At 48.1% G+C, this 14,454-nt stretch overlaps 1 protein-coding gene and 1 long non-coding RNA gene across 2 annotated transcripts in view; one reads left to right on the plus strand and one right to left on the minus strand.

The window, feature by feature from the left end:
* Positions 1–30: 30 nt before the first annotated feature.
* The window catches only part of LOC148683600 (uncharacterized), a 16,646-nt gene continuing 2,222 nt past the window's right edge, over positions 31–14,454 (plus strand). Inside the window, exons 1-2 of the long non-coding RNA XR_015947116.1 lie at positions 31–65; positions 8,491–8,593. This is a non-coding gene — a long non-coding RNA (uncharacterized LOC148683600). The remainder of the gene's footprint in view (positions 66–8,490; positions 8,594–14,454) is intronic.
* Positions 6,135–7,073, minus strand: LOC148683601 (olfactory receptor 13H1-like). The gene has a single exon (XM_088658166.1). It carries the CDS (start codon positions 7,068–7,070, stop codon positions 6,135–6,137), a length of 936 nt encoding a protein of 311 aa, XP_088514292.1. The 5' UTR covers positions 7,071–7,073.

The raw sequence follows: 14,454 nt of genomic DNA on the forward strand, positions 1-14,454 counted from the left end.
TGGGCTCCACACGAGCAGTAGCGCTGCGGAGGGAGCTGTGAGAAGGCAGCGCGTGGAGAGAGACGGTGAGTGACACCCCTCCCCCCTCCCCCTCCCCCCTCCCCCCTCTCGCCCTTCTGCTCCTAGTTCTGTGTGGACGCTGAACTTTCCTCACTTTTACAGCTCCAGTCTAGCTGCGTTTACTAAGCCATCGCCGCCCCCCATGTCCCCATGGAACTCATTGTCTGGTAAAGGAGAAATTGGACAGGGGGGGGGCATGTTGGCTTCCCGTGTGCACCAAGGGCCCTGGGAGGGGGTTGGTGGGGGGGTTGTGAGAAGCCTCGGCAGGGCTGGGAAGATTCTCCTGCCTGAAGTTCCTGGAGAGAAGCTGCCAACCTGTGTCAGGACAGCCAGTCTTGGTATAAGGCAGCTTCCCAACCCCAGGAAATTAAGGAGGCTCATCTTCCTGCAGTGGGAAGCAAAATGGTGTTTTGCAGGGCTGGACATGGTCCTCCGCTAAGGCCTTGGGGAAGCCAAATATAAGCTCAGCCAAATAGAATATGTTTAAGTTGAAGAATGACAATGGAAGAGTGTGGTAGATCACTGCCAGTTTTTGATACTGGGTCACAGCCTACTTGAAGTTGGGCATACCTGTTCTATATAATCAACTGGTACTCTTTTAGCCCCACAGCAATAATAATAATAATAATAATAATAATAATAATAATAATAATAATAATAATAATAATAATAATAATTGTAATTTATTATTTATACCCCGCCCATCTGGCTGGGTTTCCCCAGCCACTCTGGGCGGTTTCCAACCGAATATTAAAAACAGTTTAATTGGTTGAATAACAGAAACTGAAGTAAGGAATTGCTTTGCTAGTTCACAACTAAAGGTAAAATAAGGGGGAAATAATTATAAGACTTGGAGAGGAAGATATTTATATTTAATAAATTTATTTAATACATAGACTATTTGCAAATTGTTTGTACTCTGAGTATGTGAAGGATTTATTTGATGGCTGAAAATGGTACCCAAAATGTACTTCTGAGGGTTGTGTGGTAGATATTTCACATGGTAAACAGAAGAGTTGGACTTTGCTTACTGTGAAAGATGATTAATATGATTTAATCATACAAAAAAAACATTTTATGCACATCATGTACCACTCAAGTTTAAATGATATTACAACATGCTGATTCAAATTTTTAGCATTTGGTTAGCTGGCCTAAAAAGTATGTTTTAATGCAGAATTTCTGAAGACAAACTAGGAAACAATGCTCCCCAAGAGAAGGAAGGAAGGAGGAAAAAAAAACCAAAAAATGATCTCTTACTAGTTGCAATTGAAAAAAATAAAACTGCTTCTGTGAGCATACAATTTTTGGAAAGAGGATTTCAAGAAATCTGCAGAGAAGAAATCATAAATATCCTTGCCTTTCCCAGTCCTCTACTGCCCATCTTTTACTCTTTTACTCAAGTACTGTCTGAAGCAAAGATGGAGAACCTGTGGGCATCCTGATGTTGCTGGAATACAGCTCCCATCTTCCCTGATCACACTGGCAATGCTAGCTGGGACTGATGATAGTTGGAGTCCAAAAACACCTGGAGAACCACAGGTTCCCCAGCCCATGCCTATAGTTAGATTGTAAACTGCTTGGGGTGCAGCTAAATATTTTCCTTTCCTCACTTTGAGAAGCTATATTGCCACCATAACCACCAGCAGCAATAAAAATATTGGGCTAGATTCAATTAAATAGTTGGGGTAGTGGGAGCCAGCATGACTCATGCTAGTGGAAATGGGTCTGCCCCCCCCATCTGCTCTGTGGAGTCCAGAGAACCTCCAGAGAAGCACATCGGGGGGGGGGAGTGGAATAATAATAATAATAATAATAATAATTTATTATTTATACCCCGCCCATCTGGCCGGGTTCCCCCAGCCACTCTGGGCGGCTTCCAAAAAAACAGAAATTCTAAAATACAGAAATCCATCAAACATTAAAAGCTTCCCTAAACAGGGCTGCCTTGAGATGCCTTCTAAAGGTCTGGTAATTGTTCTCTTTGACCTCTAGTGGGAGGGCATTCCACAGGGTGGGTGCCACTACCGAGAAGGCCCTCTGCCTGGTTCCCTGTAACTTGGCTTCTCGTAATGAGGGAACCGCCAGAAGGCCCTCGGAGCTGGACCTCAGTGTACGGGCAGAACGATGGGGGTGGAGACGCTCCTTCAGGTATACCGGACCGAGGCCATTTAGGGCTTTAAAGGTCAACACCAACACTTTGAATTGTGCTCGGAAACGTACTGGGAGCCAATGTAGGTCTTTTAGGACCGGTGTTATGTGATCTTGGCGGCCGCTCCCAGTCACCAGTCTAGCTGCCGCATTCTGGATTAGTTGTAGTTTCCGGGTCACCTTCAAAGGTAGCCCCACGTAGAGCGCATTGCAGTAGTCCAAGCGAGAGATAACTAGAGCATGCACCACTCTGGAGAGACAGTCACTGGGCAGGTAAGGACTCAGCCTGCGTACCAGATGGAGCTGATAAACAGCTGCCCTGGACACGGAGTTGACCTGTGCCTCCATGGACAGCTGTGAGTCTAAAATGACTCCCAGGCTGCGCACCTGGTCTTTCAGGGGCACAGTTACCCCATTCAGGACCAGTGAGTCCTCCACACCCGCCCGCCTCCTGTCCCCCACAAACAGTACTTCTGTCTTGTCAGGATTCAATCTCAATCTGTTAGCCGCCATCCATCCTCCAACCGCCTCCAAGCACTCACACAGGACCTTCACCGCCTTCACTGGTTCTGATTTAAAAGAGAGGTAGAGCTGGGTATCATCAGCATACTGATGGACACCCAGCCCAAACCCCCTGATGATCTCTCCCAGCGGCTGCATATAGATGTTAAAAAGCATGGGGGAGAGGACAGAACCCTGAGGCACCCCACAAGTGAGCGCCCAGGGGTCTGAACACTCATCCCCCACCACCACTTTCTGAACACGGCCCAGGAGGAAGGAGCGGAACCACTGCATGACAGTGCCCCCAGCTCCCAAGCCCTCTAGACGGTCCAGAAGGATGTTATGGTCGATGGTGTCAAAAGCCGCTGAGAGATCCAGCAGAACAAGGAAACAGCTCTTACCTTTGTCCCTAGCCCGCCGGAGATCATCGACCAGTGCGACCAAGGCAGTTTCAGTCCCATGATGAGGCCTGAATCCTGACTGGAAGGGATCCAAATGGTCCGCTTCTTCCAGGCGTGCCTGGAGTTGTTCCGCAACCACTCGCTCAATCACCTTGCCCAAGAATGGAAGATTTGAGACTGGGCGATAGTTGGCCATATTGGCCGGATCTAAAGATGGTTTTTTAAGAAGCGGTTTAATAACCGCCTCTTTCAGCGGGTCTGGGAAGGCTCCCTCATGGAGAGAAGCATTTACCAACCCGCGAAGCCCATCGCCCAGCCCTTCCTGGCTAGCTTTTATAAGCCAGGATGGGCAAGGATCAAGGAGACAGGTGGTTGGTTTCATTCGTCTAAGCAGCCTGTCCACATCCTCGGAGGTAACAGATTGAAATTGATCCCACAAAACTTGACTAGACAGGACTCTAGCACTCCCCCGCCCCGGCCCTGCTCCCACGGTGGAGTCTACCTCTTCCCGAATCTGAGCGACTTTATCTGCAAAAAACTTTGCAAAATCATTGCAGGAGATCATGTGGCCCGTACTGGGCCCGGATGGAGCAGGTGGTTCCGCTAAATTGCGAACCACCTGGAAGAGTCTCCTGCTGCTGTTTTCTGCAGATGCGATGGAGACGGTGAAGAAGGTCCTCTTCGCCGTCGCCATTGCCACTTGGTAGGCTCGAAGTTGAGCTCTAGCCCGTGTCCGGTCTGATTCAAAATGAGTTTTCCGCCACCGGCGCTCTAGCCGTCTCAACGACTGTTTCATTGCCCTCAGCGCCGGGGAAAACCACGGGGCTGTCCGGGCTCCATGCAATCTGAGAGGGCGCTTCGGAGCCAGACAGTCAATAGCGCTGGTTAACTCCGCATTCCAGCGGGCCACCAGGGAATCAGCTGAAAGGCCATCGACATGGGATAAAACATCCCCTACCACTCTTTGGAAGCCAATTGGATCCATTAAGTAGCGGGGGCGGACCATCCGAATTGGTCCCACCTCCCTGCAGAGGGGAAGGGTTGCGGAGAAGTCCAGTTGCACCAGAAAGTGATCTGACCATGGCACTTCTTTTGTTTCGCTTTTACTTAATGTCAGATCACCAACATCCATAGAGGTAAACACCAAGTCCAAGGCATGTCCGCGGCTATGAGTTGGGCCAGACTTATTCAGGGACAGCCCCATGGTGGCCATGCTTTCCACGAAGTCCCGAGCGGCTCCTTGTAAGGTCGTGTCGGCATGGATGTTAAAATCCCCTAAGACAACCAAGCTAGGTGTCTCCAGGAGCACATCCGACACGACCTGAAGCAGCTCGGGCAGGGAATCCTTGGTGCAGCGGGGAGGTCGGTACACCAAAAGGAATCCTGTACTGCCTCTATTGCCCAACTTCCAGAACATGCACTCAGAGAACTGGGTCTTCCCAATAGGACGCCTGGTGCAAACTAATGACTTCCTAAAAATCACTGCAACCCCCCCCTCCCCGCCCAGATGGCCTGGGTTGCTGTGCATAAGAGAAACCTGGTGGGCAAGCAGCGCCAAGAACGGGCCCATCGGCTTCCTCCAACCAGGTCTCTGTCACACATGCCAGGTCAAATCCTCCATCCACAATCAGGTCGTGAATGGCGGTGGTCTTATTCATCATCGACCTGGCATTGCACAGCAGCACCTTCAGGTCATGTGGGTATCCCTTGCCTATTCCAATATCCGTCCGGTCAGGACCAGACCTGGAGGCAGGGATAGTCCTCAGACAACGACTAAGTCTGCCTCCTCGGTAATGACATGGTCTGGTCTTAGCGTAACTCCTCCTCCTACCCGTGACCACTGAGATCGGTTGTTCCAGTGCACACCCCCCTGTGGAATCTGCCCCAGCCATTTTGCTTGCTGGGACCCCCTCCCGGGCAGCCCTGACCCCTCCCCTTAAAAACAAAATAAAACCTCTGTAAAAAACAGCAAATAACTCAACAAGAGTACAAAAAAGACAATAAAACAATAAAACCAAAAACAATAAAAATTACAAATACACTAAAATTTAACAGATTCCCACCCCCAACTAAAAAATCCCTCCCACCTACCACCCCAAACACAATAAAACAATAAAACCAAAAACAATAAAAATTACAAATTCACTAAAATTTAACTGATTCCCACACCCAACTAAAAATCCCTCCCACCTACCACCCCAAAGAAGATAAAAACATAAAAAATTCTTTAAAAAGCATTTTAAAAAGAACTCTGTGCTGTTTCAAGTTCCCCTGGGCAGCAGCAGAGCGGCGGCAGCAGTCCTTTATGAGGCCTTCCAGGCCCCGCCCTAAACCAGGTGGAGAGAGGTAGGGACAGGGCCTGTGGGCACTCACAGCAGGAGAGAGTCCTGGGCAGCACCAGCAGCAGAGCAGCGGCAGCAGTCCTTTATGAGGCCTTCCAGGCCCCGCCCTAGACCAGGTGGAAGGAGGCAGGGACAGGGCCTGTGGGCACTCACAGCAGGAGAGAGTCCTGGGCAGCACCAGCAGCAGAGCAGCGGCAGCAGTCCTTTATGAGGCCTTCCAGGCCCCGCCCTAGACCAGGTGGAAGGAGGCAGGGACAGGGCCTGTGGGCACTCACAGCAGGAGAGAGTCCTGGGCAGCACCAGCAGCAGAGCAGCGGCAGCAGTCCTTTATGAGGCCTTCCAGGCCCCGCCCTAGACCAGGTGGAGAGAGGTAGGGACAGGGCCTGTGGGCACTCACAGCAGGAGAGAGTCCTGGGCAGCACCAGCAGCAGAGCAGCGGCAGCAGTCCTTTATGAGGCCTTCCAGGCCCCGCCCTAGACCAGGTGGAAGGAGGCAGGGACAGGGCCTGTGGGCACTCACAGCAGGAGAGAGTCCCTTCAGAAAAGCAGAAATTCTTGCACTGATGGAATAATCTCCTTAGCACTACTTTGAACTCTACCCATTTGCAGAATAACAAAACACTTTAGGTATTCCTGCTGATAAAATATCTATCAATATAGAATTTAATTTCTGAAGTGCTTTATTCCTCCACTTTCCTTCCAGTTGCTCTCCACAGGGCTCCTTTCACATCCCTGTTCCTCAAGCTGTAGATCATGGGATTGAGCATGGGAGTGACGACCCCATAAAACACAGCCACTACCTTTTCCTTGTCGGTGAATGTCTTGGCTTGAGGCCTGAGGTACATGGCCAACATTGTGCCATAGAAAATTCCCACCACAGCCAGATGAGAACCACAGGTTGACAAGGCCTTACTACGCCCTTGTGATGAGTGGATACGCAGAACAGCGACACCAATGCGACCATAGGTCACCAAAACAAAGGAGAAGGGGAACAGCAGAGCGAGGTCACTGGTTATCATCATGCTGACTCCACTGGCTTGGGTATTAGAGCAGGCCAATTTCAACACTGCCTGGAGCTCACATTTGAAATGATTCACCACATTGGGCCCGCACAAGCGTGCCTGCATACTGAAAAAGGGAACAATGGTCAGGAGGAAAGAGTTAGACCACAGGCTGACTGCCAGAGAGATACACACCTTTTGGCTCATGATTAAGCTATAACATAGAGGGTAGCATATTGCCACAAAACGGTCATACGCCATCATTGCTAGCAAAAGACACTCGGCCACTGCTAAAAACAGAGCAATGCTCATTTGTGCAAAGCATCTTCCCTTGGGGATTTTGGGCCTGCCTGTGAAGCAGTGGGCCAGCATCTGTGGGACGGAGGTGGTGACATAGCAGACATCAATGAGGGAGAGGTTGCTGAGGAAGAAATACATGGGTGTGTGGAGGTGCGAATCCATCACAATGAGCACCACAATAAGTCCATTCCCAGCAACAGCAACCAGGTACATCAGCAAGAAGAGAATAAACAAAACAGCACACACTTTGGGGTTTCTGGAGAGGCCTATTAGAACGAACTCAGTCACTTCAGTTGTGTTGCCCCATTCTTCCATGTTACCTATAAAAAGTGATATCAAATATCATTCGACCTCATGTAGGACATCCCAGCCCTTCTAGTTATTTCCTCAGTATGTTGTGAAATGTTATAAATGGAAAACAAATTAAAAGTTCATGTGTAGACATCATGACTAAGTCCCGGCCATTAATGAAAGGCAAAACGTAAGGCTTTTGTTGATTAATCTAATTTAGGTGACACATTAACATGCATCAGGTTGTACTGCAAACTGACTAACATTTGATAGGAGATTAAGAAATTCAATTGGTTCTGTGTAATTAGGAAAGCATGGAGGACATTTTTTCCTAAAGCCTATTACTTTCTTCATTTGCCTTTGGAGGGTGCATTTTACTGGTTTGCACTATGCAGGAACAGTGGTGAAAAAAGTATGTGTGTTCCCTACTAAATCTTTGAGGAAGATAACACTTTCCCTCCATTCTACTGAGTATTGGATATTGTGTCTGCATCCATTAATGCCAAACAAGCATAGATCCCCAGGTCACAACATACATTGGGGGGCTACAACCATACATTCGCCACCAGTCAAGCCATAAAGGGTGAAATAATTTGCAAGCAAACTCACTCCACCTCACCCAAAGCCTCATTTAATTCATGTTGTAATGAAAGCCAATAACAATATCAGATTTAACCTTTTTTGGGGGGGATATTAAGGTTTTCTTAAGGTGAGACCTGAGGACCTGGTGCCCTCCAGGTGTTTCTGGATTACAACTCGCATCATCCCTGACCTTTGGCCAAGCTGGCTGGAGCAGATGTCTGTACAGCCATATGGGTAATCACTCACTCATGGCATATGGACTGGAAGAGATTTTATTCTGTGTTTTATATATCACTAATATTTACAGTTTTATTTCTAATCACTTTAAAGATTTATCTGTCCAAAAACAAACAAACAAGCAAACAGACAGACAGACAGACAGACAGACAGACAGACAGACAAACACGCCAAACTAGATAACAAATGGCTGACCTTCTTACTGGTTAAAACATTGAGAGGGTCATTTTGCTGTTCTTTCAAAAGGAAGGATCACTATAGTTTGGTCCTTGTGATCATTTTAAACGTAGCTCCAGGTCAGATTTTATGCTTTATTGTCAATCCATATTAGGGTTGTCAAATGTCTGGAACTTCCTGGACATATCTAGAATACTTTAGTCGTCAGCAGTGTCTGGGCAAAAAGCGGCCAAAAAAAGTCCTGGAAAATCCGGACATATGGTAGCCCACGTCGACAGTGTCATTTTTGCCTATTTCCCATAAAAATAGCTCAAAAATTGCATTTTAAGCTCAACAAATTTGAGCAGAACTAAACTTTTTTTAGTGAACCCCTCAACAACTTTTCTGTTTGAAATATGGCAACCCTAATCTATATTATATTATGAGCTTATAAACTTGTCTTTCTCAGACCAGAGCTTTCCACATATTGGACTTCAACCACCACTTACACTTCAGGGATGAAGGCAATTGGAGTTCAACACGAAGACAACGCCAAGTGGTGGAATGTGCCAGTAAGTGTGGTAGTTCTGTCAGCTTTTGATTTTAAGAAATCTGGTTCTTGACTGTGGTCAGTGGTGGGGGTCTGAACAGTAGTGTTCTGAATGATAGACCCTCGTTGACTCTAGTGTGAGTTTAGCAGATAACAAACCCTTTTCTTCCTTGTTTTGCTTTTCGCAATGGTACTTAGAGATACAGTGAGCTTAGCTTGGTACAGGAGCTGCACAAGTCGATAGAGCCATAGTAAAGCACCTTTAAGAGCTGGTGATTTCTATGAGATAGAGATAGTCATGGACGTACAACCCTCTCTGAATAGTTCATAACTCTCTCTCCCTCCCCCCTCCCCACATATCACAAACACACACACACACCACAAACACACACCACAAACACACAAATTTCAGAGAGAATCTATATATTAAATATTATTCACTGGAGTCCTGCAACATTTAGAGAGCACCAGGTTGGGGAAGAATCCTGTAAGCGTGACAGTGTTACAACCCCTGTCAAATTGCTGTGCCGATATCAGTCTTGTGTCCCTCAGCTCAGCAGACTTTTTTTTTAAAAAAAAACCCCCTCTTAAGTCTGATCTCCTCAAAATGGCTCTTAAAAATAAATAATCCTAGTTGCATTTTAAGAATGGTTGAAAATCTGCAGATATAGGACGATGGCAGGATTTCAAATGTGCAGCAGCCACTGCATCACAGCTACTGCTCCATTCAGTTCAGGGCAGGGGTGTGTGTGGGTGTGTGTACACGCGTACACACACACACACACACACACACACACACACACACTTATATCCTTTGTGCATGGACTCATTAGTTTCATAGAAATAAATGGGGCAGTTGGAACACAGAGAGAACATCTCTGTCAGGGTCAGAAGGGCAACTAAAGACAATACTTTTAGCACCTGATGATTTTAGTTGGAGAGAGAGTACCTACGTTACATTGATGATATTTTTATTAGTTGGAGAGAGTTAGTCATGTGCTTACCTCCTTCACTGAAATAAGAGGAAGTCACAAATAATATATTAATTACTGGATCTGATACAGAGCTTGGATTTGGGGACATCAGCCCTATGTCCCACAACACACAAAACCAACCCACCTGAGAGAACCCACATATGAAGTATTGTTTTCATAGAATGGGTTTTATTACCTTCACACCACAAGCTACTTAGCAGAGAACGTATTGCAGATTTGCCCATTTTTGAAAACCTAAGCAGGCTGATGGGCTGTATTTGACTTAGTGGTTCACAAATTGTTCAGATCTGTCTTCAAACCAAACCTCCCCCACTCCTTTCACACTTGCTAGCTTTACTCACAATGAGCAAAAAAATCCCCATTTATTTATTTATAGTATTTACTTAGGAGATTTTTCTCCTGCTCTTTGACTTTGACACCCTGAAGGTGTTTCACAAAAGACAAGAGACAGAAAGTGCAGTAAATAATAATAATCTGAAACAAATAAGGGTCTAACACCATGTTTGCATCACAGTGCATGGAATGGGGGAAATAAAAATTGGGGAGATGAAGCAACCATATAAAATATATCTAAGTGTATTCTTTATATCCTGAATTAGTGCATGGACTGGATTCCAAAAAGAGACCAAAAAAGATACCTTATATTTTATGGAATGTCTACCATAAGGGTCTCTTTCTATATTGAAAGACCATATACAACCATCTGTTTACTAGAAACTGTGTCATGTTGTTGTTGTTTAGTTGTTTAGTTGTGTCCGACTCTTCGTGACCCCATGGACCAGAGCACGCCAGGCACTCCTGTTTTCCACTGCCTCCCGCAGTTTGGTCAAACTCATGTTCGTAGCTTCGAGAACACTGTCCAACCATCTCGTCCTCTGTCGTCCCCTTCTCCTAGTGCCCTCCATCTTTCCCAACATCAAGGTCTTTTCCAAGGATTCTTCTCTTCTCATGAGGTGGCCAAAGTATTGGAGCCTCAGCTTCACGATCTGTCCTTCCAGTGAGCACTCAGGGCTGATTTCCTTAAGAATGGATAGGTTTGATCTTCTTGCAGTCCATGGGACTCTCAAGAGTCTCCTCCAGCACCATAATTCAAAAGCATCAATTCTTCGGCGATCAGCCTTCTTTATGGTCCAGCTCTCACTTCCATACATCACTACTGGGAAAACCATAGCTTTAAATAGACGGACCTTTGTAGGCAAGGTGATGTCTCTGCTTTTTAAGATGCTGTCTAGGTTTGTCATTGCTTTTCTCCCAAGAAGCAGGCGTCTTTTAATTTCGTGACTGCTGTCACCATCTGCAGTGATCAAGGAGCCCAAGAAAGTAAAATCTCTCACTGCCTCCATTTCTTCCCCTTCTATTTGCCAGGAGGTGATGGGACCAGTGGCCATGATCTTGGTTTTTTTGATGTTGAGCTTCAGACCATATTTTGCGCTCTCCTCTTTCACCCTCATTAAAAGGTTCTTTAATTCCTCCTCACTTTCTGCCATCAAGGTTGTGTCATCTGCATACCTGAGGTTGTTGATATTTCTTCCGGCAATCTTAATTCCGGCTTGGGATTCATCTAGTCCAGCCTTTCGCATGATGAATTCTGCATATAAGTTAAATAAGCAGGGAGACAATATACAACCTTGTCGTACTCCTTTCCCAATTTTGAACCAATCAGTTGTTCCATATCCAGTTCTAACTGTAGCTTTTTGTCCCACATAGAGATTTCTCAGGAGACAGATGAGGTGATCAGGCACTCCCATTTCTTTAAGAACTTGCCATAGTTTGCTGTGGTCGACACAGTCAAAGGCTTTTGCATAGTCAATGAAGCAGAAGTAGACGTTTTTCTGGAACTCTCTAGCTTTCTCCATAATCCAGCGCATGTTTGCTATTTGGTCTCTGGTTCCTCTGCCCCTTCGAAATCCAGCTTGCACTTCTGGGAGTTCTCGATCCACATACTGCCTAAGCCTGCCTTGTAGAATTTTAAGCATAACCTTGCTAGCGTGTGAAATGAGCGCAATTGTGCGGTAGTTGGAGCATTCTTTGGCACTGCCCTTCTTTGGAATTGGGATGCAGACTGATCTTCTCCAATCCTCTGGACATTGCTGAGTTTTCCAAACTTGCTGGCATATTGGGTGTAGCACCTTAACAGCATCATCTTTTAAAATTTTAAATAGTTCAACTGGAATATCATCACTTCCACTGGCCTTGTTATTACCGGTAGCAATGCTTTCTAAGGCCCATTTGACTTCACTCTCCAAGATGTCTGGCTCAAGGTCAGCAACCACACTACCTGAGGTGTACGAGACCTCCATATCTTTCTGGTATAATTCCTCTGTGTATTCTTGCCACCTCTTCTTGATGTCTTCTGCTTCTGTTAGGTCCTTACCACTTTTGTCCTTTATTATGGTAATCTTTGTACGAAATGTTCCTTTCATATCTCCAATTTTCTTGAACAGATCTCTGGTTTTCCCCATTCTATTGTTTTCCTCTATTTCTTTGCATTGCTCATTTAAGAAGATGCTCTTGTCTCTCCTTGCCATTTTTTGGAAATCTGCATTCAGTTTCCTGTATCTTTCCCTATCTCCCTTGCATTTTGCTTGCCTCCTCTCCTCCGCTATTTGTAAGGCCTCGTTGGACAGCCATTTTGCTTTCTTGCATTTCCTTTTCCTTGGGATGGTTTTCGTTGCTGCCTCCTGTATAATGTTACGAGCCTCCATCCATAGTTCTTCAGGCATTCTGTCCACCAAATCTAAATCCTTAAACCTGTTCCTCACTTCCACTGTGTATTCATAAGGGATTTGATTTAGATTGTATCTTACTGGCCCAGTGGTTTTTCCTACTTTCTTCAGTTTAAGCTGGAATTTTGCTATAAGAAGCTGATGATCTGAGTTACAGTCAGCTCCAGGTCTTGTTTTTGCTGACTGTATAGAGCTTCTCCATCTTTGGCTGCAGAGAATATAATCAATCTGATTTCGATGCTGCCCATTTGGTGATATCCATGTGTAGAGTCGTCTCTTGTGTTGTTGGAAAAGAGTGTTTGTGATGACCAGCTTGTTCTCTTGACAGAACTCTATTAGCCTTTGCCCTGCTTCATTTTGAACTCCAAGGCCAAACTTGCCAGTTGTTCCTTTTATCTCTTGACTAGTGTATTTCAGCCCGTTCAATAACGGGCGCTAGAACATCCTGGGGTTTGGAGAAGCGCTTGCGCAGCGCTTCTCCGAACCCTGGGACCTGTCCTTACTGTCGGCGGCAGGGGGACAGGAACGGAGGAGGAGAAAGCGCTGCTTTCTCCTCCTCCGTTCCTCTCTCCCAGCCGCCGACAGCAAGGAGACATCCTGGGGTTTGGAGAAGCGCTTGTGCAGCGCTTCTCCGAACCCTGGGACCTGTCCTTGCTGTCGGCGGCAGGGGGACAGGAACGGAGGAGGAGAAAGCGCTGCTTTCTCCTCCTCCGTTCCTCTCTCCCAGCCGCCGACAGCAAGGAGACATCCTGGGGTTTGGAGAAGCGCTTGCGCAGCGCTTCTCCGAACCCTGGGACCTGTCCTTACTGTCGGCGGCAGGGGGACAGGAACGGAGGAGGAGAAAGCGCTGCTTTCTCCTCCTCCGTTCCTCTCTCCCAGCCGCCGACAGCAAGGAGACATCCTGGGGTTTGGAGAAGCGCTTGTGCAGCGCTTCTCCGAACCCTGGGACCTGTCCTTGCTGTCGGCGGCAGGGGGACAGGAACGGAGGAGGAGAAAGCGCTGCTTTCTCCTCCTCCGTTCCTCTCTCCCAGCCGCCGACAGCAAGGAGACATCCTGGGGTTTGGAGAAGCGCTTGCGCAGCGCTTCTCCGAACCCTGGGACCTGTCCTTACTGTCGGCGGCAGGGGGACAGGAACGGAGGAGGAGAAAGCGCTGCTTTCTCCTCCTCCGTTCCTCTCTCCCAGCCGCCGACAGGAAGCAGACATCCCGGGGTTCGGAGAAGCGCTTGCGCAGCGCTTCTCCGAACCCTGGGACCTGTCCTTGCTGTCGGCGGCAGGGGGACAGGAACGGAGGAGGAGAAAGCGCTGCTTTCTCCTCCTCCGTTCCTCTCTCCCAGCCGCCGACAGCAAGGAGACATCCCGGGGTTTGGAGAAGCGCTTGCGCAGCGCTTCTCCGAACCCTGGGACCTGTCCTTGCTGTCGGCGGCAGGGGGACAGGAACGGAGGAGGAGAAAGCGCTGCTTTCTCCTCCTCCGTTCCTCTCTCCCAGCCGCCGACAGCAAGGAGACATCCTGGGGTTTGGAGAAGCGCTTGCGCAGCGCTTCTCCGAACCCTGGGACCTGTCCTTACTGTCGGCGGCAGGGGGACAGGAACGGAGGAGGAGAAAGCGCTGCTTTCTCCTCCTCCGTTCCTCTCTCCCAGCCGCCGACAGCAAGGAGACATCCTGGGGTTTGGAGAAGCGCTTGTGCAGCGCTTCTCCGAACCCTGGGACCTGTCCTTGCTGTCGGCGGCAGGGGGACAGGAACGGAGGAGGAGAAAGCGCTGCTTTCTCCTCCTCCGTTCCTCTCTCCCAGCCGCCGACAGCAAGGAGACATCCTGGGGTTTGGAGAAGCGCTTGCGCAGCGCTTCTCCGAACCCTGGGACCTGTCCTTACTGTCGGCGGCAGGGGGACAGGAACGGAGGAGGAGAAAGCGCTGCTTTCTCCTCCTCCGTTCCTCTCTCCCAGCCGCCGACAGGAAGCAGACATCCCGGGGTTCGGAGAAGCGCTTGCGCAGCGCTTCTCCGAACCCTGGGACCCGTCCTTACTGTCGGCGGCAGGGGGACAGGAACGGAGGAGGAGAAAGCGCTGCTTTCTCCTCCTCCGTTCCTCTCTCCCAGCCGCCGACAGGAAGCAGACATCCCGGGGTTCGGAGAAGCGCTTGCGCAGCGCTTCTCCGAACCCTGG

Source organism: Zootoca vivipara, chromosome 14 (genome assembly GCF_965207765.1).
Source record: "Zootoca vivipara chromosome 14, rZooViv2.hap1.1, whole genome shotgun sequence".
In the NCBI taxonomy this organism is placed as follows: Eukaryota; Metazoa; Chordata; class Lepidosauria; order Squamata; family Lacertidae; genus Zootoca; species Zootoca vivipara.

Excerpts from the sequence above, each read along its gene's own strand:
- LOC148683601 (XM_088658166.1), bottom strand. The coding sequence starts at position 7,070 with ATGGAAGAATGGGGCAACACAACTGAAGTGACTGAGTTCGTTCTAATA.